Source organism: Octodon degus, unplaced genomic scaffold (genome assembly GCF_000260255.1).
Source record: "Octodon degus isolate 3935 unplaced genomic scaffold, OctDeg1.0 scaffold00137, whole genome shotgun sequence".
Taxonomy (NCBI): Eukaryota; Metazoa; Chordata; class Mammalia; order Rodentia; family Octodontidae; genus Octodon; species Octodon degus.
In genome coordinates, this window is record NW_004524713.1 from 953175 (window position 1) to 977999 (window position 24825).

At 41.4% G+C, this 24825-nt stretch overlaps 1 protein-coding gene and 1 pseudogene across 3 annotated transcripts in view; one reads left to right on the forward strand and one right to left on the reverse strand.

Moving 5' to 3' along the window:
* Astn2 (astrotactin 2) overlaps positions 1-24825 on the reverse strand; it is a 1030147-nt gene that overhangs the window by 762146 nt on the left and 243176 nt on the right. For all 3 annotated transcript variants that reach the window (XM_023701575.1, XM_012516970.2, XM_023701576.1), the window contains exon 4: positions 12464-12616. In XM_023701575.1, the coding sequence (XP_023557343.1) occupies positions 12464-12616 (153 nt within the window). The remainder of the gene's footprint in view (positions 1-12463; positions 12617-24825) is intronic.
* On the forward strand, positions 14259-14358 carry LOC111812702 (annotated as a pseudogene).

Sequence of the window (24825 nt, forward strand, 5' to 3'; positions counted from 1 at the left end):
CTGAAGTAATCCCAAGGCACAGTACATACAAAAGCTGGAGGCAAAAACTATAACACAGAACAGCTACAATGTGGAAGAAAGGACAGTGGTGTTGGAAGCAGACAGGTATAGGATTACCACCACTGAGTCACAGTGTGAGCTCAGGCAACTTTGTGTTTCCAAGCATCCACTTCTCTCAGATTAGAAGAAAAGTTGCTAAAATAATACACATGCAGGAACCCAAAACTAACTGGTACAAAGTAAGTGACGAGTAATTGTTGTTTCCTATCAGCTATATGTCCCCAAGCAGGGAATAGATTAAAATAAGCTGAAATACTAGTCTCAGATGCTATCCTCTTATAATTTCATCTTTAGTAGGGGAAGTGTAAAGATTGGTGGTTTCAGTGATAGCAAAGCAACAGAAACCCTGAGAGATTTTGGTGGAAAATTTCAACGGTCAAAGCAAGGTCATCTGCTCCAGTACACTCACACAGTAGTAGTGCAGCCATTGTAGTTTATGGCTGGAGTGACTGATGGGCTACTCATTTCTTGGTCTATACACCTGGAGCCCCATAGGTATGGAAATCCCACATGTCTAGTTGTCCCTTGCAGCCCAGAAACTGGCATGGTGTCCCACAGTTGGATGGATATTTGGTTGAAAGAATGAGTCCAAGTTAGACTGAAGACTCAGGGTGAGGGGATTGCAGCTGAGACACAAGCACCAGGAGGAGCTAGAATCTAGGAAGTGGGAATCAGCTCCAGTAGCTCCTTAGAGTCTTTGCATGCATCAGGTATGATAGCTTTTGCTCTTACTGTGTAATTGTGCAGGGACCACAGAAGCTGATGTTGGGCCAGGGATCTAGTTCAGTGGTCCAGTGGCATTCTTGGCAAGCATGAGGTTGTGAGTTTGATTCCTAGTAACCCTTCCCCCCCGAAAAAAAAGAAGCTTATATTTTTGAAAAGTTTAGACCCTCTCTGAGACCCTTGGCATATGGCACTGTTGGAATCACTGTACAATCACCGAGACATGAACTGTCGAGGTACTGTGGAACTCCTTCTCTGTCTAAGTTTCTTTTAAAAAAATAATAATTTTTTAAATAGAATAACAAAATAGTACAAAAATAAAAGAAAAAGAAAAGGAAAGAGACAAAACAGGGTCTGGGGAGATAGTTCAGCAGAATAAGCATTGCTTGGCAAGCACAAGGTCCCAAGTTCTGCCCCTGGTACCACAAAGAAAGAAGAAAGAAAGAAAAAGAAAGAGAAAAAGAAAGGAAGGAAGGAGGAACAAAAGAAAGAAAGAAAATAGAATTTACTAAACAAAAATGATAGGAATTGAACAATATTTGCAATATTGCATATGTTTGTCTCCAAATTAGTTCAGAGCATCAGAAATAAGCATGCAAACTTGGTCAAAAATTACAAAAAATTAAAAAGGAAAAAGAATAATAGTGAGCAATACCTGGTGCTTTAAATAGGCCAACAGAAATCAGCAATGCAATTATCCAAGCTGTCCTGTGTATAAACATATATATATTTTTTTCCCGTTTCTTCTTTCTTTCTTTCTTTCTTTCCCACCATCCCTCATCCCAGTTGTTCCTTCCATTTGAACAGTTTCCTTCCCTTAACTGATACACAGAGACATAAAAACTGTACGTATTAATGGGACACCAGGGGATGTTTTGTTGCACATGTGTATAGCACAGTATACTGAGTTGAGCAAATTTAGATCCTTAAAAATTAGTCATTGTTTATAGTCAAAAAATTCAAAATCTTTCCTTTTAGTTCGTTGAAATGCACAGTGTATACCTGTTATGTGCATCCAACCTCTGTGCAGGGCACCCCAGAGGCTCTTCTTCCTTTCTTAGTATGACTTCATACCCTCTGATCAGCCTCTCCCCATTCTGTCCTTCCTCTACCCTCCCCAGCCTCTGGAAACACCATTCTATCCTAAACTTTATGAGATTGCTATTTTAGATTCCACATGTCAGGGGTGTCACATTACACTTGCATTTCTGTATTTCCAGTACTAACTTATGTCACTTCATGGTCTCGAGTTCTACTCAGGTTGCTGCAAATGAGGGGACTGTGGGGCTAATATTTGTCATTGTTTTGTTTTGTTTGTGGCACTAGGGATTGAGCCAGGGCCATCACACAGGGCTTTTTTTGCAAGTTTTAATTTTGATGCAGAGTCTAGGTGTGGCACTAAGTTATCTAGTCTAAGTAAAAACTTGCAGTTCTTCTGCTTCTGTGTCCCAGATTGTGCTGTGGAGTTATTTCTATGCAGTCCTGCCTGAAAACAAAGTAATTTCTTTGAGATCTTTCACCATCTTAGAATCTATGAAGCGCACTACTAACATCTCGACAATCCACTAAAGGGATTCTGCCAACCCTTCTGTGCCAGCTTCGTCAGTAAGCCAACAAGAATGGGCAGTTACAGAAGTCAGCTGTCAGAGGGGCTCACTGCAGATTCCCTCAAGTAGGCCACAGCAGCAATCTGGGGGACAGCACTTCTCGCTGCAGAAACAAGAATTGGCACAGCTTCTGAATGAATGGCTCCCATGACTCACAGCACAAATAGAAGAAATAAAGGTTGACATTAAAAAAAAAAAACACTTTGCCTTAACAGTGACTTTTTCTAAACGTGTTCATCATAAGTGCAACCTACCTGAACCCCCCTTCTCTCCTCCAAAAGGAAAAGGGAATGAAACCCAAATCCAAAATAAAATAAAATCTGGATTCAGTGCATCCAGAGTTCTTCTCTCTACTCCCACTTCTAGTATGGAATAAATGCCCTTAAGGGTAAAATAAATTAAGCTATGCTTAGTCATAAGTGTTGCCAAGAGCCATCATTCAAGATCAGATGAAATTTCAGGAAATTGGGCCAAGTCCAGAAGACTGAGATCGTTAACATGTCAAGATCCAGAAAGAGAATTTCTCACTTCCTAAAAAAAAATGAAAAACTTCCATTTTGAATTCCTTGCAGCAGAATTTTATCTATGTTTATCCAGTCATCTTTTTAATAGTATTTTCTTCTGCATTATTATTATTATATTTCATCTACTTGATCTACTAGAAATATTTCTATAAGTCTTCAAATTTAACTCTATTAACTTTTTTAAAATAATCTTATTGAGAAGCAAAATAGCAATGAGACAGTTTCAAAACCAATTAGTAGGACAGTTTCAATAATTAATTCATTACATATTGTTGTCTTCATAGTAGTTATTCATAGTACGAGATGCAGACATGATATCCTGTCCACAAACACTGTTAGTACAAATCTTTCTATTCATTCAATTAAGAGAAAGTAGCTGTATATCTAGCCTATTTTGAATATGCAGATACAAAATGGTCCTTCATTTATATTCCTTTTGTTTAGTTTTGTCAGAGATGGCTATTCCATTGTCATTTAAATATTGTAGGTGCATGAATTCAGCAAAATATTCCAATATCGTCCAGTTGACATTATTAACTTCTGATTGGACTTCTCTCATTGTCCTTTGTATTTCTCTCCTGATGAATAGTTTATATTATTTTAAAATTTTATTAATGATGCTCTTCATACTTATTTATAATATTTTACATTTTAATAATTAATTAATGGCTATTTAATAATGTTATCACTAATAATTATTTATTTTATAATTATAATTATTACTTTATAATTTTTTAAATGGTCACTGTTGTTTCTTTACCTTTCAGGATGCTTTATTATAAGCAACATTAACTGCCATAGCACTGTACCATCTGGATGGTGAAAAAATTACCCATGATTCATTTCTTCAGGCTTCACCAACATGGTAGATTAACTAGTGGGCAATTTGTAACCTCCAGCTGAACTGAATCAACATGGCTCTGGATATCGACAGTCCAGCTGACGATTACTGCCAGCACCATAAAAGGAGAACCGAAGGAGGAGATGGAATGCTGCTGATTCTCCTAGGATAGCTTGTCATGCTGCTTTTTCCTACATGAACACAGCTGTTCTCATTGTCCAGGGGCACAGGTCCTCCCTATTGCTAAGGAAGTCTGCAGTTCTTTTCTAGGAAGCTCTGGTCCTTATTCTGAGCACTGCTTCCTGGTTCCAGTGCAGATCCTTCAGCCTTATGCCATAGACCCTTCATCCCCTTGGTACAGACCTTCTGGCTTCCACCACTGACCTTTGGGCCTTCCCTGTGCATAACTCTAAGACTTAAATGGAACATTGTTGTGGGATCTAGACCTCTATCTAGACTTTTGGAAGGAGTTGCCATGGGTTCTAGCTCTTCAATTGGACTCATTCAGGACATTGCCATGGGATCAAGACCCTTAGCGTCTTTTGGTCTCTACTGCATGGATGGATCTCTGGTACTCTTCTGCATTTAATTTTTGGGTGAATATTAAAAAATAATCCTGTAAATTATGTGTCCTACATTAAACATATTTCCTTGAAAATGCTGACTACAACAACCAAGAACTAGTCTAGAGCTTTCTGCTAAAGCCAATCGTGGTTGCTCTTCTACTCTTCAGCTGAGGCAGAATTACCTGAGTGCTCTGTGACACATTTCAGATAGACAAGGGAAGCAGCCTCCAGGAGACATATACTTTCAGGAAGGCAAACTTCTCTGAAAGACCCATCAGGAAGATTTACAGAGGCAGCTATGTGCTCTGACTTCAGATTAGGTCTCCCTTGTCTCAGGGGAGCACAGCTTTAGGATCACTGCGTTGGCAGTAGTACCAGCCCTGGCTGCATATGTTGTGAGAGGACTTTGCTCAAGACTGGTACAGCCAGATAATTAGAGAAAAGTCTCCCCTAATAAAGATGTGGCTATCTCCCATCTTTATTGGTGCACATGCTAAGATTCCAGTATGCAGTGAATCTATAGCATGCTTTAAAGCATTTTCACTACTGAAGGCCACATAGTCGGCATATACTAGCCAATGTTGTTTCTGTACCATGTCAGCTGCCGCAGATAACATATAAATGAACGCACATAAATGTATCCTGGTAAAAATTTATATTCTGTAGCAGAGCAGTACCCATTCACATTTTGCCTGCAAGTCATGGTCGGCTCCTTCTCTAAACCTTCCACATAATACACCTTTATGTCAGGCCCAGGAAGCATGAGTGAAACTTCACAGTGCTTTGTAAAATGAACCTGACCTTGTGTTACGAATGAGTAGACAGCCTCAGGACTCTATCAAAGGATTCTGTGTTTGCTCAAGTATATAATCAGCTGGGATGAGACTTGTTTCCAGCTTACCGATTCTGATGGTTTCTAAGGAATGTACTAAGCTAGTACCATTTGTATATTCTCATAACATTGATGGGAATGAGAACAGCCTGTACTGTCACATCCCCAGTCTCAGTAACTGGGATGTGGTCTCAAGGACAGGAAACTGTTTCTATGGTTCACTTAAGGCAGCATTAGGCTTCCAACCTTGATTCCAAATTCAGAACCTTTTCACTAGCTAGCAGTGCTTCCCAGATCAGATTTACAGTCTAAGACTCTGAGGTTGAAGATTTGTGGAATTTTTCTAACCTGTCACCTCTGCTTTCCAAATTAAGAACAATGAAGATTTATTCAGAACTTACTATGTTCAGTGTTGCCTTTACATATATTAACCCTAATCCCCCTAGCCTACCTATGAGAATGGTTTAATGGTTGCATGATTTGCATATTAGGTAATAGACATTTGGTGCATATGTCATCTCCCAAAGATAAGCAAGCCAGTGGCACAGTCAGGATATGAATCTATACCTATTCCAGCTCAGAACCTGAGAAAGTCGCCTCAAAGCCACAGAACCTCTGCAGTGGGGGTACTGAGGTCTGGGGATTGGAGGATCTCATCCAAGATCATGCAGACATATCGATTAATCATCCATTAATTCTTCAAACATTAATTGAACATCTTTCAGTTGTCAGGATCCAGGCTTGTCAATTGGAGCAAGGCCCAGCCTGGACATAGTAGCTGTACTTGGGGAGATTTACAAAGGGAGAACATGAAAAGCAGCCACAAATTACTGTAATGAAAGGTAATAAGTAAAAGATAGTTCAGGGAATTGAGGAGATTATCAAAACTTGGAGGAAGTATACAAGTGTGGGAGATTAATGGTTAATTTGTAACACCCAGCTGAACTGAATCATCATGGTTCTGGGTGTGGAAGGCCCACCGGAGAATTCTTGACAGAAGTATAAAAAGAAAACTGATAGGGAAGATGGTGTCCTGTTGCTTCTCCTGGAGAAGTCTTCTGTGCTGGTTTTCCTGATATGAACTCAGCTTTTCCCGCTCCTTGGAGGGGCTTGGGTTCTCCCTGACTCTGAGGATGACTGTGGTTCTTTTCCAAGGAGCTCTTACCTTGGGCATTGCTTCTTGGCTCCAGTGCAGATCCCTCAGCTGGCTGGCACAGATCCTTTGCCCCACTGGCACACACTTTCCTGCTTCTGCCACTGAGCTTTGGGTCTTCCCAGTACAGATTCTTGATACAGATTTGCATGAGACATTACTGTCGGCTCTAGGCCTCTAGCTGGATTTGTGCAGGACATTGACACGGGATCCAGTCCATCAGCTGCATCCCAGGTCTCTCGTGTGCAGACAGCTCTCTGGCACTCTTCTGCATTTGACTTTGTTTGGGTGAATATTGAAAAGTAATCCTATAAATTATGTGTGCTGTGTAATCTATTCACTTGCAAACCCTGACTACAACAATGAGACCTTGATTTAGAAAAACACTGAAAGGACTCCATGGAGAGAGCGGCAATAATGTTTCCTTCTGATGCAAAAGCTTGGGTATTGGAAATAGAGAAAACCAGAGAGGTAATTCAATCTGGAGAAATGACAAAGAAGTGAAAACCCAGGCCATTTCATTATAAACTTGGGGTTAATTTCTAGGTAGCTGGCCCTATAAGTAACTCACAGTTTATTTTAAATTTTGTTTTGATGATTCAGGGTTAAAACTGTCTTTAGCAAAATTTTCTCCATGAAGACTACAAAATTTCACCAAATGAAAAGTCGTATGTAGTTTTATAGGTTCTGGTAACCTTGTCACTGGTTTGCTTGAATTCCACAAAAAAAAAAAAAAAAAAAAAAAAAAAAAAAAAATCCTTAGCAGAAAAGAATGGCTGTTACAGGGACTAAGAGATCAACAAAACTAAGAAGGGAACCAAACAAACAAAGACAGAACCCCAGGCTGCCTGTTCCCTATTTAAGCAGTGCAACAATGCATTAAGGCAACTAATTTACAATCATTACTGGTTTTGGCTATCTTTTCCAAGTAAGTGAATAATTTATGCCCAATTATTCATACAAAATGTACATGTTAATATAAGCTTTCATCCCAGAGACAGGGTCCCACAACAAAAGATGTCTACTGGAGCTTATCTACCAGGAAAAGCAAGGAAGCCAGAAGTTTCCTCTCCTCCTCAGGAAAGCCCAGGCGAGCAGCCCAGGACCAGATTCTGTTGGAGGCTCATGTGCCGTCTCACCCTACCATCATCTACCTGGCTTAGACTTTCTTCCAGATATTCCCATCGTGCCCTGCGTAGTTTCACCCACAATGCGGATTTGCATATTGTTCTTTCTTCTATCAGCAATGTCTTTCCAAGCTCTCTTCCTGTCTCATATCAATGCATTAATTAAGGATCACTTCCTCTGTAAAGCCTTCTTTAATTATTCTTCCAGTTTAATAAACATGCCAACCCAGCCCATATTACTTTCATGTATTCTTTGTGCCATGAATGTCTAATACTTTGCTTTCTTCAAGATCTGTTAAGTGATGGTGGGCAGAGATCTGGGTGGGATAGCCAAAAAAGCAGGATAGATAACCTAAAATAGCCACAGAGCACAGTTCAGTGGCATAAACACTAGGGGCTCTTGAGGGCAGAAGGCTGGCCCCTGGTCACAGAGTAGGAAACCCTGACTGTTAGCTGAGGATACCTTGATTTATGGAAACTTGTAGCTCCTAAACACTCTCATAGCAGCCTTAGTGACCTAGAAAAGTTGCAAAGGAAAGAGAAACTCACATGTATTTCCTTCTAAGACAAGTCTGATTTACTTTCACAAAGTTCTTAGCCAGCTAAGAGTAGAACTGAAGTTGATTAGGAACACAGATATGGGCTTTGAGTTGAGAATTACTGGGCTTTAAATATATCGCAGCACAATCAACTAGTTGAGTAACGTTGGGCTGTATAAGATTTGAGTTCATTTCTTTGTTGAAAGGGGAAAATTATGGTACTTACCTTACAGAGTTATTGGGAGATTATAGTAAAACAATATCTGTGGTAAGTTCAGTGCCTAGATCACATTAAATACTCAGTAGATCAAAGGCCTCATTGCATTGCATCTGCCTCCTTTCGCATACCATGGACTTCCCACCTACCTCATTCCATCCACCCATACACCCACACATGTATTCTTCCACTCAGGGGGTTACTACCCAATGCCATTTGTTTCTTAGGTATTGGGGATATCGAAAGTACAAATCACTGTCCTTCTCATCATGAAATTGTGTGAGTTGAAGAAGGTGACAGATATGTCCACATGTATTTAGAGTGAAGGACAGTAAAGGCTGTGATGGTACTATGTGGCTTCAAGGCAGACTCACCACTCAGTGGAGCAAAGGGCTAAGGAAGCGCCTCATGGAGAAAACCCTGGAAAGTGAGCAGCAATTTTCTGTCTGAAGGAGGAAGAGAGGTGGAGGCGTGGGCCATTCAAGCACAGCATGATCATTCCTCAGCCTTCAAGAGCTAGGTGCATGGGATGGGGAGAAATGGCCTACATGCTGGAAGCTGTAAATACCATGGCCTGGGGACCCAACCAGGAAAGGTAGAGTACAGTACAGGCTTGGAAGAAGCCTTAAATAGCAGGCAATGGCAGCTTTTTGATCTGATTAGCGTGACCTTCTTCTTATAGGTTCTTGCTTCTAGCTGGGTAAATATATATCTATGGGGTTCTAATACTAAAATAATCATAATACCCATACAAAGAATAATAAATAATAGGAACATATGTTCAGTGTGTTTTATTTACCTAGCCCTGTGCTGAAAGCTTTATGAGCATTATTTTATTTGATCCTATGGAAAGCCTTGGAAGAAGGTACCATAGCCATCCCTTCTCTACTACCCTAGCTGGTCTTCTTAGAATATATTTTGTCAAGACTGCAGCAAATTTTCAGCTACCTCATGGACAAATAATGTCACATGGCTTGCACTAAAGAAAGAGAATGACATTCTTTTTTTCTAATGTGGAAACACAAAGATGGCCCTTATAGCTAACATCTGTAGACCCTACAGTGCTGTGGTCACTTTTTCTTGCCTGCAGAAAACTTCACCTCAACAGGTAGAAAAGCCCTCAATAGACTTGACAGAGTAGAAGAAAAGTGTTCTGGGCAGGAGGAGTGACACAATCAGAGTTAGTGTGTTTTCAAAAGATTGTTCATCGTCAGTGTGGAAGATGGAAACACGGGCTGCAAGGCTGAAGGCACAGGCTGCTGTGCAGACCTGGATGAGGGATGACAAACCGCACGCAGAGCAGGACATGGGCTTGTGAAGCTCTGGATACCACAGGGGCAGCATTCTGATGGCAGTTCCAATCCTACTCCGTACTGAGGGTGGACCACACGTGAGGCACTGGACCACCACACACCCTCAGTATTACTTCACACCCACATGGAAGGCCGGAATTATTAGTTCTTTTTTTTTTTTACAGAGGAGGAAACTGAGGCCATGCATAAATCTTATTATGTGTTTAAGATTATCCAGTTAGCCAATGGTGGACTTAAATGTCAAATAGAAAGTCCAGCTTCTAAAAATAACTGTCTAAACTGCAGGAGCCTCAGGAAGTTCTTCCTCCTGTCTGAAGAAATCTTCCCGTCCTTATTGGAAGGCCAGTTCCTCCTTTTCATTGCTTGGGGGACACTGGGGAGTGGCTATTTAACAGCTGCCTTCTAAACCCTTGTCAGAAACACGAAGGCAGCAATTAAGTCCTCCCCTCGCCTCCCAGTGCCTAATGAAGGAGGATGCACTGCAGCCTCCACCAGGCCTCTCAGGAGAAAGCCACAGTGCCAAAAACACATTGGGCCTGCTCTGTAACCATGTGCTCAATTCCGTGACACTGGTTCTCAGCTACCCATCCCATCTGCTGAGAACCACTGGGCACCGCAGACTGGGCGTGGAGCCTAATGAAGCAGAGCAAGGCCAGGTGCTCTCACTGTGGGCCAGAAGGCCCACAGCCACCTCAGTGGCAGGGAGAGGAAAGACAATAGAAGAATGAGATTTCAGATCATTGTATTTGGGATTTTTGATGGTTACTGCGGGGTAATGGAGCATTTCTAAAATTATGTTTCTGAGGATGCTTCTGTTCTGCAAGATGTCAATAAATGTTGCAGGGGAAAAACAGAGTCTGTCGGCAAGATGGCACTGCAGACATTGAGTTAAACAAAGCAGCTCAGCTTCCAGTGCTGCTGGACTTCTCAGAGATTTTCCTAGACCAAAATCCATTCACAAAACACTGGGGGAAAGACGTAATGCACAGACTTTCCAAAATTTTGTTTTGACCATGGAGTATTTTTGTCCATGCAATCTTGGCCTGTGGTAAATGAGTTCAGAAGGCGAATACAATGCTACTGTTAATTCTCTCCTGCAAAATCTTATCTAATGGTGGCAGCAAAATCACATCACAATGCTACGGAGTAGCTTTGGTAGTTGCTTTAACAGCATCTGCTCGAGCATATTTGATGTGCTACTTGTCAGGAAGTCTGTCTACAGGGGGAGTAGGACACTCTGGAATTTCTGGTTCAGCATGGATCCCTTTTATATCATTAGTTTAAAATGCATCCAACTGAGTCACTTTCCAATGATCTTTGATATTAATTCATTCCTTCACAAATATTCATGAAACATGTTCTCTGCATTAGGCTTATAGATATGGAGTACATATTTGAGAAAGATAGTAAATGAGCAAAAAGTGACTTTAGACTAAACTACTATGCTGAAGACACAAGGAACTGTGTGTGGGAGGTAATGCACAGTGGTAGGTCCAAAGCAGCCAAAGCTTTGATTGGGTAGTCTGGGGAGGCGCTGCTGAGGGGCTGACATTTGAGCTGAGAGCCGAAAGTTGAGAAGGAGCCAGCCAGGCAAGCAATTCTGTGTAGGGGGAAGCACAGAAAGAGACATGGCAAGAGGAAAGAACAGCAAGGTTTCAGGCTGCAAAGGAGAGAACTACCAGCTGTTTTCTTGGAACAGGAGGGAAGCTGCTTTAGAGGGAGCACATGGAAGGACGAGAGTGTGATGTCAGAGAAGGCGGCAGGACTCAGCTCTTAGAAGGCCTATATGTCCTGGAATGCAGTTTAGATTGCACTCTAAGAAGCAGAGGAAACTACCAAAAGGTTTTTAATCCCCAACATGATCTTCTCTGTTTTTTAATTTCTAAAACTGTTCTTCTGGCTGTGTTGCAGAGACTGAATCACAAGAAAAGTATAATTCAAGGAGGAGGCAAGAAATGACTATGATCATCCTGGTGGCAAAAAAAGAGCCAATTTGATCAACACTGAGGAGACAGCCCTGAATCCTTTCACGTTCTAGAGGCTAATCAAACTTGTGTATTAAAATACTCTGATTTCCAAAGTACGGGTCAAGTTATAGAGATTCATTATCATCATTCTGCTGTAACAGAATAGTACAAAATGAAGGATAAATTTTCTGCAAAAAATGAATAAAAAATAATAAAATCAATGAACCTCTAAGTAGCATTGTTCATAGTGATAAACTATTAGGAACTACCTTAATGCCTAATACTAGGCATCTGCTTAAGAAAATTATGGAGCATAACATGGGCATCTTGGAAAAAATTCAGTGTAATAAAAATGTTTAGGATGTGATACTAAGAAATGAAATCAGATAAGTAGTGAAGGAGAGGGGAGGTTATAGCGCTGCAGTCGGCATTGGTGGGCTAGGTGTTCAGAGGGAGGACGCAGGAGGAGAGCCTTAGTACGAAGGAGTAAAGACAGACACATGAGGCTGAGTGAATTTTTGAGGGGCTCTGAATGTTCACATGAAAGACAACATAAGAAGGCATGTTATTTTTTAGTTTCTAGTGGTCTGACTTCAGCATTTCACTAGACCCTCACAGCAGTCTTCCGTTGCAAGGATCTCCATTTTATGAAATAGACAACCGGGACTCAGAGTAACACCAATCCCAACTGAAAGAGCATCCACTCTTTGAAGGTCCTTGTGACAGAAGCTTTCAATAGATTGTCACTCATCTTCTCAGTCAGTCTAAAATGTGGAGGATCTACTACTGTCAGATGAGGCAGTTGGGATTTGGAGGAGTAAGTTCCACCGCCAGAGACACAGGTCTGCAGTCTCAAATTCTAGAGAATTTGTCAGGGAGAAATTAACGAGAGTTCTACGAACAAGGGAAACAAAGAATGAAGCTTTCCCGGCATCGTCTTTAGAACCCTGAGACAGCCTGCTGTCTTTCCAGCCAGAGGGCCAGGAGGGCCTACCTCGAGACTTGCTCCTCCGCTTCCGCTTCCCTGCCGACGAGGTGCGTGGGGCTGGCTGCAGCTGGCCAATCTCGATGGGCATGTTTGTGCGGAAACTCTCCTTGAACTTCTGCATCAGGGACTCCACTGTCTCCTGCGTCGCCTCAGCTGCTGCTACAGGGTAGCAATGGGGCTGAGATTAGGGCTTGACCCACCTGCAGCCCCTACAGGACCAGACCTGGTCATCTCAAATCCAAAACTTCCTCCCTGACCCACTGAGGATATAGACCAACACACCATTAGTCTAGGCCCAGGTAGGACATTGGCTTATTTATTTATTTATTTATTATTTATTTATTTTTTTGGCGGAACCAGGGATTGAACTCAGGTCCTCGTACTTGCCAGGGAAGCGCTTATCCCACTGAGCCATCTCCCCGGCCCCATTATTCATTTATTCAACATCTATTGTGCTAAGTCCCAGGCATTTCGCTAGCCACTTTGGATGTGGTGGTGAAAAATTAGATTGTACTTCAAGTGATTGACACTTTGATAGGACTCACGTTCATACAACTCCAACACTGTGCAACACTTCTGTAATAGCAACATCTAGATTTCTAAGGGAGTACCAAGAAAGATCATTACACCCCTCTGGAGACTTAAGGCAGACTCCCTGGAGGAGATGTTGTTTAAACAGAGACCCTAAGGATGAATAAAAATTAACAAAGAAAGCAGATCAGGGTGGGGTTGCAGAGGAAAGGCAGGAGCAAAGTGTCCTGGCTAAGAGAAGGAGGATGTGCTGGAAGCCAGAGGGAGGATTGGCTTTTGAGCAACAGAAAGTCTAGTGTGGTTACAAAGGAGCTTGTAAAAGGGAAGTTGAAAGAAATGAAGCTGCAGGAAAAAAAAATCTTGAAAATCACATTTAAGAATTTGGAATTTATCCTAATGGCAAGCATTATCACTGAAAGTCCTTAACCAGGAAGCTGACGTGTTCAAATTAAATTACTTTGTTAAGAATAACTAATTATAGTGTGGAAAATGCAAATACAGGCAGTGAAGGAGGCCAGTACTAAGGGTTTCGGGGACCAGCCTGCAGCAAGAGCACAGCAGTGAGGGTCATGCAGGATCTTAGTAGGTACAACCATGGCACTGGTGACATACGGATCACTAAGCACCACATCCCCATTTCACCGCAGGAAACATGAAGCCTCCAAACAAATCCTATGACTTGCTGCAAACCAGCCAACACTGCAGTCAAGCCCTCTAATCCCTTGTCTGATGCTTCATTTGCAACTATGGTTTTGGTAGTAGCCACATTTCCACAGAATTTCAAAATGCAGACTGGTAGAGAGATACAGGAATGAAGTAAGTAAGGTCAGAAAGGCGGAAGGAAAAACAAAAGATGAAAGGAAAGGGGACAAAACCAGCAAGGCTGGAAAGGAAGGAAAGGGATAACATAAAAGGCCAGGAGAAGAACCCAGAAAAAAAGAAAGGCAAATTGCTAAATGGCTGCAGTGCCTTTGTTCTGAGGAATTCCCAAAGAGAACACTGACTTTGAAATCTTCAAACTCGGCCCTCTCTCTGTCTGTGTCTCCAGAGGCGAGGGAGTTTCTCCTTCAGTTTGAAAGGCCTACTGTCTGATGCTAGGAGATGGCTGGCATCAAAGACCTCTATTGCTTTGAAGGGGTTTCACCAGACTGGACAAAGGAGGTCGAGAACACCCCAACACCCACTGCCGAGGAGTTCCTGCTTCCCAGGAAGTATTATCAGTGTAGACAGGAATGTGTTCAGGACACGTCAAATCCAACCTGCTGAGTTGGTGCATCCGTGGGCAGCACTAAAACTGAGTGATATGGAGGAGATTAGCATGGCCCCTGTGCACGGATCACACGCAAATTCATGAAGCGTTCAATGTTTTGGGGGCTGGGAACACAGCTCAGTGGGACAGAGCCTGCCTGGCAAGTGCAAGGTTCTAAATTCAATTCCTGGTACCAAAAAAAAACCCTCCAAACACCAGACTGCTGATTTGGATATTAAGTTCTATGAGAAGTCCCATTTGGAGACACAGGAAACATCTTTGATTACTAAGTGAAAGACAAATGCCAATGTGAGAGGACCACGCAGTGGCATTCTACCCTATTTGCTGGCCCCTTCTGCTATGCTCTCCCCAGATATTTCAGTAGGTCCACCTGAAGGTGATCCATAAAGATCCCAACTGTGGGGTCCCCACTCCTGCATGTGATGGAGAACCCTCCAGCAAAAGTTTACACTATGAATCTGTGCCATACACAATTTGATGCCTTAAAGAGGGCAGAGTAATTTGCCTAGAATTTTAAGAAGAGGGTTAAGCTATGGTCCAAAATCCAGAATCCAGAACAAGAAATGGACTTAAATCCTGAAAGGGAGGGACTTCCACAGGTTTGTCAATATTCATTCATTCATTCATTTCCCAATTCATCCATCTCATCATTCTGCAGCACTTGCAGAAAACCCATTTTGTACCTGTGCTGTAGGAAGCTATAAATGTTAGTCATAAGAAAATACCATAGGCTTGTTGGCTTAAATAGAAAATATTCATTTTCTTGTAGTTTGGGAGGCTGGTAGCACAAAATTAGCATGCTAACAGGGTCAGTTTTGGGTTAGAGTTTACTTTATGGCTTGCAACAGCCACCTCCTCCCAGTAACTTTTGCATGGTGTAGAAAAAGAAGAGAGATATATGTAGCCCTCTTTCTGTATATTAGGCAGAGTTTAATTATGTAAGGACTTCTCTTGAAGATGTCATTCTACCTCACATGCCTCCTAAAAACCATATTTCCAGATGCAGTTGCCATGAACAAAATCGTGTATGCCCCATTCTCCTTTCACATGGTGAGGTTCTGACTCCTAATATGACTATGGAAATAGGGTTTTAGTAGGTGATTAAGGTTAAATGAGGCCATAAAGGTGGGGATCTAATCTGATGGAATTGGTGGCTTTATGAGAGAGACAGAGAGAGAGAGAGAGAGAGAGAGAGAGAGAGAGAGAGAGAGAGAGAGAGAGAGAGCTGTCACGCCTCTCCATGCACACATAGGCTATAGTTCTTGTGAATACAAAGCAAGAGGGTGATGTGTGCAGATCGAGGCTTCCCCCCAGCACCTGCCCATGTGCACATTTTGAACTTGGACTTCAGTTTCAGAACTGAAACTTGCCATTTAAGCCACTCAGGCTGCATTATTTTATTACAGTAGCCCAAGCTGACTAATATTAGGGATTAGGGCTTCATCATACGCATTTTAGGGGTGGCACAAACATTCTGTCTATGACTTGGTACACTATTGAAAACAAAAGGCTCCTCATGATACTTACAACATTGCAAGGATGGAAGATATTCATTGGTGATTTTCACAGGAACATAAAACTTACAAGTGATATGTACGATAAAGGGAAGATGAAGAACAGCAGGGAACTATGACCACTGGACATGTGGCACATGCCTATAATCCAAGAACATGGGACATTGAAGCAGGAAGATCACTGTGAGTTTGAGGCCATACTGTGATACATAATGAGTTCAAGGCTATCCTACCAAGCAAGACCCTGCCTCAAATATATATATTTATATATTTCTATGATGTAATAGAAGAAAAGTATGGAAATTTGCTTTAAGGAAGTGGAGTGACTAAATCCTAATATAATATATATATATATCCTCAAATATTGAAGAAGAAAAAAAGAATGAAATAGAAAGTGTTGGGGAGATGAGGGGAGGGCAGGAAGGGGAACATTTTATCCAGAAATATTTTGGAAGAAGGAAATGGATGGGGATTCAATAGACCACTGGGCCTAAAACACTGAAAACAAGTGACAGGAGATAAGCCTGGATAAGAAATAGAACATTTTCCATAAATTGGAAGCTGGAATGTCACTGGAATAATGAAAAAGCAATACATGGCTTCATTTGGTATGTGTGTTAAGAATTGTGTACAAAGTGAATCATGCGTACTGATCCTCAACACAACCAATAAAATCTCAAATATTGAAGAAAAAATATAAAGAAAGGAACAGGAAGCCTGTTTCTAACTTTAAACCTTATCCCTACTTTTTGGACCTTATTAAGGACAGACTGAGCTGCAGGTTTTAGGTTGGAGAGTAACATGATCAGATCTGCCTTTAAAAAAGATTTTCTAGCAAAGAGAATAATTCAGGGCAGGGATATAAGTGAAAAGACTAACTTGGAAGATAAAGTAACAGTGTGACATGACTGGGCATGAGATGACAATAGACTAGACCAGAGCAGCCATGGTGAAGACACAACAAAAAATACAGTAGTAGAGTGAATAGAGGTGGAAGTAGAAAAGTAGTAGAGGCTGAGACGTAGGCAAATTTGCGAGTTTCATTTTGCAGGTGAAAAGTCCTCATGATGTGGTCACAAAGAAAAAAAAAATGTTAAGCAAGAGAGAGGGAGGTATTGGTCGTCACTCCTGTTGTTCTAGTTCTGAATAGGTGTAGAATGACAGTTCTCAGTGAGAATACTGCCAGAGACCACACTGAATACAAGTAAACATGAACTTGATTTTAGATATAAAAACTTGATTGCCCTAGAGACACGGAACGGAGAGTGCGTCGTCTGGGTCACATGCACATGAGAGAGACCTGAACTCCATGGAAACCATGTATGCGTCCCTTGAAAGGGGTAAGAGGAAGCATGCATGCACAAGAGTGATGAACACGAGTGTCTGGCAACAGAAGCATCAGAATGTGTATGAGTTCTTCACCTGGAGTGGTCTCCCAGATTCATGTTTCTTCTTCCCTGAGTGGTCATTCTATCTTAATCTCACTATTACTCATGAGATATTAACTTAAATTAAGAAATACCAACCAGATTATTGATATATACTTTTTAGTGCGTCTGGGTACCATGACATGGTCACTGTATCCTGTCTCTCTGGAATTCTTTCTTTGCTCTGTTCCCATAAGCTCAGCAATTTTGCTCCTCCCTGCACTATGGCCATGACACTTCTATGTTAGAGCCAACTGAGTGAGAAATAAATTCCTTGAACCCATGAAGCAAATTAAACCTTTCATTCTTTAATTTGTGGGGGTTGAATGTGGAAGTATTCCATCCCTTCCACCAAGGATGGAATAATGACCAGAACAAGAAACTGGCATCAAAACAGTAGAGTTCTGCCATCATTATAACTTAGAAGCCTTTTGAAATGGTTTGGAAATGTGGAGAGATCTAGGTCATGGAATCCTTAGAATATGCATTCAAACCCTGGTGGATGGTTCTGTTCCTTGCTCCCCGAAGAACGGAGCGCTGATGAGAATGCAGCAATAGAGCCCAGGCTCATGTTTCAGTTGGGAACAAAGGGCTCCCTGACTGTTGAACTAGAGGCCATGTGTGTTCCAATCATGTAAAAAATTGTCTACATTTCATCCATGTCCTCAGACTTTGCATGAGACTAACATTAATGTCAGTGGACTGATTGACCTATTAGAGGTTATTTCAAGATTCAGGCTATGGTATGAGCACTGTTGCCTGTTCTCAGCCAGATTTACAGAAAGAATCTTGGACAAAAAGCAGAGTATATGGGCTGAGGTGATAGATCAGCAGCATAAGTGCCTGCCTGGCAAGCACAAGGTCCTGAGTTAGATCCCTGGTACAGAAGGAAAGAATGAATGAATGAATGAACGAATGAATGAATGAAAGACTGATCGAGCAGAGCATACAATGTGAAATATTTAAATTTTACCCCAAAGAAATGATGTGTAATCTTGGGGCCAAATGATGTATGTCTCTTTAAGACATTAACACACACACACACACACACACACACACACACACACAAGCAAGTATTTTGTACAAGGACAAGAAGAAAGATGCCTTGGAGGAACCATAGGTATCATCAATACTCCACCTATTTCAACCTCAAGGATACAAAAGTATTAAGATTTCATCTGAGAAGAGTGTCCCTGAGAACCCTAATTGAGAAAAGCCAAGCAGGGAACCAGTTCTGAAGCATTCCATTCACCATGCTCATCCATCCAGGAACTCTGAGGTCACTGCAGCCATGATCCTAGGGGGCTTGACTACTGCTTCCACTGACAGGAGAACCTGGAATTGTCCATGTGGTACCAACTTTACTAGTACACCCAGACCATCTTGCAAACAGACCTCCAATGGATTGCATCATATGGCTTCAAATCATCTGACTGTTACCTGAGCTTGGTCAGTGGAATTTTCTGGCAGAATATGGGAAGAGTAGCATTTAGGAGTGTTTCTTCCTTTGAACATTTCCTGTTCCTGCACTATATTTCTGAAAAACACTGGAACCTTGATAATTACATCTCCTTCCCTGAGTCTCTTTCCCATGGTTCAAATTACTTAGCAGTCCACTAAAATCATTTTCTGTTCCTGCACTTTGAGTTAGTTTTAGGTGCCAGTGGCAATTTTGCTATGTTTGTTGTCCCTGGTATATTAATATTCTCACTTTGACTTATTTCATTCTGCCTATACTATCTTAAAAACCTCATTTGAAGATGTTCTTTGCCCACATGGACCTCACTGTCTTCCCCCTGCATCACCCACACTTTTTAGGTCTCTTAGAGTCATCATTTCCTGAAAGTCAAATTTCTTCTCTCCTGCTATTTCTATTTTCATTTCCCCTACATTCATACAGATTTGAGTCGCTCAGGGCAGAGGAAGGCACATGGAGCAGAAAGGTTTCCTCCCTTGAGCTGCAAGGGTTTCTGAACCCAGTAGTAGCAAATCCCATCCATCTGTTTGACTGCTAGTGTGTTGGTGACACTGCCAAAAGCCCAGAATGGCTCAAGGTGGCTGTGCTTGAACAAACCTCTCAGTGGCTGATTTCATCCTGTGCACCACTCTTTCTATCCCTCTCTCTCCCAACCCCATTTGAATACTCTATCAATATCAATATATCAAGTTGCCCAAACAAGCCATATTGCCTCCTGGTATCCACCAAGCTCTGCCTTCCCAGAGCAGTAAGATGCTCACCCATCGCCTGGATGAATGCAACAGATGGTGTTTGATCTGATCATCGTAGCAGGCCAAGGAAAGGAGGGAGTGAAGGGAGGGGAGGGGGAATGCAGCCTCTTTCTAACTGACATATGAAAGATTGTCAAGTTTAAAGGGAATGAAGCACTGGAACTGAGGGGAGGGAGGAAAGGGGGGAGAGAGAGAGAGACAGAGAGAGAGAGAGAGACACAGAGAGAGACAGAGAGAGACAGAGAGAGACAGAGACAGAGACAGAAACAGAGACAGAGAGACAGACAGACAGACAGAGTGGTAGTGACAATTATACTCAATCCTGAGGGGATTTGACTCACCTTGTCAGATACAAAAGTTACATTTCTTGTTATATAGGTCTTGCTTTATCTTAGTCTTAACCATCCAGCAGAAAAATATAAAAATGAGGTATAAAAAGTAAAGCCATATTAATATGCTGAGCTATAAAAGGCTCAAGTCAACAACTTCTGATATTGCCAGTCCTATGGATAACCCACTACTATTATGGACTACTGGACTATACTGGATTATATTGCTGAATTTACACAACTACAATATTTAAATTGCAATGGAATATTCATCTCTGAGAAAACTAAATTAAAAAAAAGGGATACAAATGAAGGACCAATTTGTATCTGTATATACAAAATAGTTAGGATAGATATGCCCCCACTTTCTCTTAATTCAATGAGAAGAAAGATTTGTACTAATAGTGTTTGGACAGGACATCATGTCTGCATCTTGTACTATGAATAACTACTATGAAGACAACAACATGTAACATATTAATTATTGTAACTGTCCTACTAACCAGTTTTGAAACTGTCTCACTGCTATTTGTTTCTCAACAAAATTAATTTTTAAAAAATGAAGGATAAAGGGCAAGAAAGGAGAAAGGACAATGAGGATGACAGAGAGAGGGAAGAGGAGGGAGGGAGGGAGAGAGATGCAAAAATGACTAACAAAGAAAATGAAAAAGAGAAGACAAAAGAGAAGCACAAAAGAAAGCAAATGCTAAGTTCCCTTGCAAAGGCGCAACTTGTATGTCAGTTTCCAGCTCTCAGACAAGCCTGCACCTCTATCTACAGGACCAGTAGCGAATACTGCATTTACACTGACTCCTGATAGTCGTGTATTCCAACTGTCACACACTGCTTTCTTTTTCCAGTGACACTCAGGATCTTCTACCACTGACATGTGCATAGGTTTGGATTCAACTTTCAGTAGTATTCTCACCTCTCTAATTTTTTTTTCAGACAGTTTCAGTCTGTTAGAAGAAAATTCACAATTCCTGATGACTAGCTCTTTGCCAGGAAAAAAAAAGTGATATTTCCTTATGTTTCCTCATTTCTTCTTCCTAACGATCAGGCAAGGCAAGTCTCATTATCTCTGTGTAGAAACTGACACCGAGAATCCTAGAAACTAAATATTCTTCAAAGGTCACACAGCTTAGAAACAGCAGAGCTGGATGGGGACTCCGGCCACAGTGGCTCCAATCCCCATCCACTGCATCACTCTACAAACTACAAACACTGCCTGTGGTCTGCACTGGGGACAGAGATGAGCATGTCGATTCTGGAGGTTGGCTGTCACGTCTCCAGACTTGAAAGGTAACTCTGATGTTCAGCCCCCTTTTAAATATCTAAGTATGAAGCACCAGCCAATTTGCACCTGACTGGAACCAGTAGCTGGATCTGATTGGAAGTACTCTGCTATGCCAGAGAGACCTCATGCCAGACCACCAGCTGCATCCCAGACTCGTATCTTATTTATTTATTTATTTTTGTATTTTAGGGAAGGGCCTACAGGGTGTTCAGAGTCTCACTACTAGATCAGACACATAGTGGTCCATCTGTTTACAGCCTCCCAAGAGCTGAGATCACAGGTGCGCGCCACCACACCCAGTCTCAGTTGCCATCTCAGTGCCCATGGGCTGGGGCCAGCACGGGCACAGCAGGCTCGGGAATCAAATCCCTGGCCCCTGTGCCTACTTGCCAGGGCTATAATCCACTGAGCTATTTGGCTGGCCCTCCAGACTTGTATCTTTTCTCCTTTCTTCACTTCTTTCTTACTTTAGAACCATGTTCAGAACTCAAAACAATAAGTGGGCATTGAATGCCTATGTTACTTAATCCAAGTGAGAAAGCCCACTCAAGTTTCAATGTCAAACCTGCAGCTATGTGACGTGGAGTTACTCTATTCATTTTTGTAAACCTTGGTTGTTCCCCTGGTGAATGTTCTGAGGGTTGCTGGGAAGACTGCATGTAATTATGGGCACACAATGCCTAACTAAGCTGGTACTAAGTGCTCAAGAAGGAGTACTCGCTGACCACCCTCGTCCCCCTGCCCCTTCATCTTCATGACCTTTCACTTAAGTCATTTGTCCCTTCATTCAATTTTTCACTTATTGATTTTGAAAGTCTTCCGTATTACAAAATAGCCACTGTGGAAATTATCTTAAAGGTTAAATATTCTTCTTTTATTGAAATGTAAAAATAGAGTCTCTGGGTCTGGGATAAAGCTCATTGGTACAGTAACTCTTTGGCAAGTGTGAGGTCCTGAGTTCAATTCCTGGTATTAAAACCACCACTGGTACCACTACAACAACAACAACAAAATAGTGTCTCAAAGCAATAAAGTCCTGGTTAAAATCAGCAGCATACCATAGCGCAGCTTGCAGGTCTCCTCTTTCCTTGACCCGTCCTTACTCCTCAAATTGGTAATTTCATGCTCAGATCTTGTGATGTAAAATGATATTTGTCAGTTTGTCTAGGGTATTGAAATCAGTTACTTGGTGAAACGTTATTATAGATGAATATGTGAAGGTTATCTTTAGATGATGTTAATATTTAAATCAATAGATCAAATGAAATTTATCATTCTCTTTGTCATAGAGGAATCTCGTAGAATCAGCTAAAGCCCTTAGCAGAAGGCAGATTGACCTTTCTAAGGAAGAAGGGAGCTGTACTCCTTCAACCATGAGCTCTGTCAACTCTACCCTAGGTCTCTTTCTGCTGACCCACCAGGAAGCTTACAGACTTGATAGCTTTCTAAATAACGTGGGATAATTCTTTGAAATAAATTTTCCTACAGTCAAGTAGGGAAAGGGACAAATACACATACAGAATTTATATCACTCAAATGATGTCAGGAACGGGGGGAAAGTAGGAAGAGAAGACAGTCCAGGCCTAAGGTATAGGCCAGAAAGACCCAACATAAATGCAAAGACTCATCAAATTTAGAAGTCATTCAAGGGATGTCACTGAGTAATAATAGATCCTGTCTCATATGGCATCATTTTGTCATGAAAAGAGAAGAAATACAGAAAACCAACCAGGACTCCTCAGCTAGATGACAAAGCTCCATGACTGGTACAAATTTAAAACCCATGTGTGCATTATAAAAAATGGCTGTCTCTTCCCTACTGTTGGGAATTTAAAGAAATGATGGATATAATTTTCTCACACTAATTTTTTTCTGCCATACATTTTCTTAAACGTTTGATGGTTGCCTGGTACAGCTTATCTTTAAGCAAGTGCCTTCAGACAAGACAAATGAACAAACTGCAATAAATACCAATTGGAAGAACAGGAAATAGCCTTTTTCTTACACCCAGGATCAAAGGACTGTCAGTTAACACCGCAAACTGGTAAGGCGTCCATGACGTCAGCTGGGAGAATGATATCAAGTGTGAACGATGGAATTAAATCTTGTGATATTTTCCTGTTCTGTTAAAAACACAATACCTTCCAGGTTCACTGGAGCTGGTTTCATGTTCCCTAGCCAGAGCACAGATGGTCTGAAACATTCCTTCCAGCTCTGACATCTTGTAATTCTAAATGAGAATGAATGTGCTTTTATGAAGATGAATAATAATTACAAGAACTGTGTTCCTCAGTTTGCAAAGCGTTTCCTGTTTCAAATAACACTCTCCTTATGAACTGATTGCCCACTTCGTCGAGGCACCAGAGAGAGACTGACCATTCTCAAAGTTGAGCTGGAGTCACCACAGGCTCACAGGTCTTATTCAAGGGATAAAGGGTCAAGTAGCTAAGTGGATTGGGACAGAGATGGCTTTGCCAGTTCAGTGCCATCTTGAGGTGAAGGCCAACCACAGAAGGCTTTGGAACTGCCACAGTTTGGAATGTTAACCATGGATCTTTCCAGCCGTGAGAGTTGAACAAATTTCTAACCCCCTACTTCCTCAGTTTCCCTAAGTATGTGTTCCAGTGAGGCTTGTTCTAATTTTGATACAATGTTTTTGATTCAGTGAAATGTGAGAACGTATATTACAGTACACAAAGTGAGTGTTTTAACAATGAGGCTCAAAATTCCAGTACTGTGGAAGGCCAACGTATGAGTTACCACAAGTTCACATTAGCCTGGGCTAGTGAGTTTGTAGGAACCTGTCTCAAAATGAAAAAAAAAAAAAAAAAAAAAAAAAAAAAAAAGAAGCAGAAAGTCTGTTGATGTAGCTCATTGTGAAGGTCCTGGTGTCTAAAACACAGAACTGAAAAAGAAAAGCTAGTACTATTATTGCCAAAAAAATCTTAAACCATCAGTCACGGCAAGCTCAGCTCTTTTGCCCAGCCACAGTATCAAAATCCAAAAGCCATTAACCAAATTCTTCTTACAAATTCATCCTTTCTACAACTTCATGGAAAGACCACTCTATGGGGATCTCCACTTTTGAGGACAAGCAGGCCATCTACATTCCTTAATTGGAATTCCTCATCCATCACTAGTACTGGTGCTCTGTCCAGAGGTGTCGCCCTCAATTAGTAAAACACAACACTGTTTAGTGAAAGAGGCAGGTAAAATATTGTGTGTTGAATGACCAGGTAGAGAGTAAAACATAACCAGCGAGGACCCGCTGTTCCAGAGTACCCTTTTGTGAGTGAAAAGGTAATGGACAGTTCCCAGGAGAGGTGTAAATTAGTCTAAATTGTAAAGAGTATGGAACCAGTAAAGGGGACAGTGACATTTAGCATGACCAAGGGAAAAGGACTGTAGAAAATTTCACACAGTTTGCTTCTTCTGGCATTAAAATAAGAAATAATTGCATTGTTAAATGAAAACACTTGATCTTTCAGCTAAGAAGGAGATCCCAGTATACTCACTCCTACCTCTTCTCAAGTCCTACTTCAGAAACTCTTATCTCTTTTTAGGCTGATGTTCAGGCCTGTCACACTTTGCTGTGGCTGTTACTATCATCTCTCATGCCTCGATGTACTGAGGACGCACAGTGTAGCAATGCAATGCATGCGGGTCTCCATTGTACTGCCTCTTCATTAACTTCCTTAGGCTTCAAGTTACTTGTCTGTAAAATGTTTTGCATAAACTTCTCTAGAGAATTATGGGTTGTTTTTTTTTTTT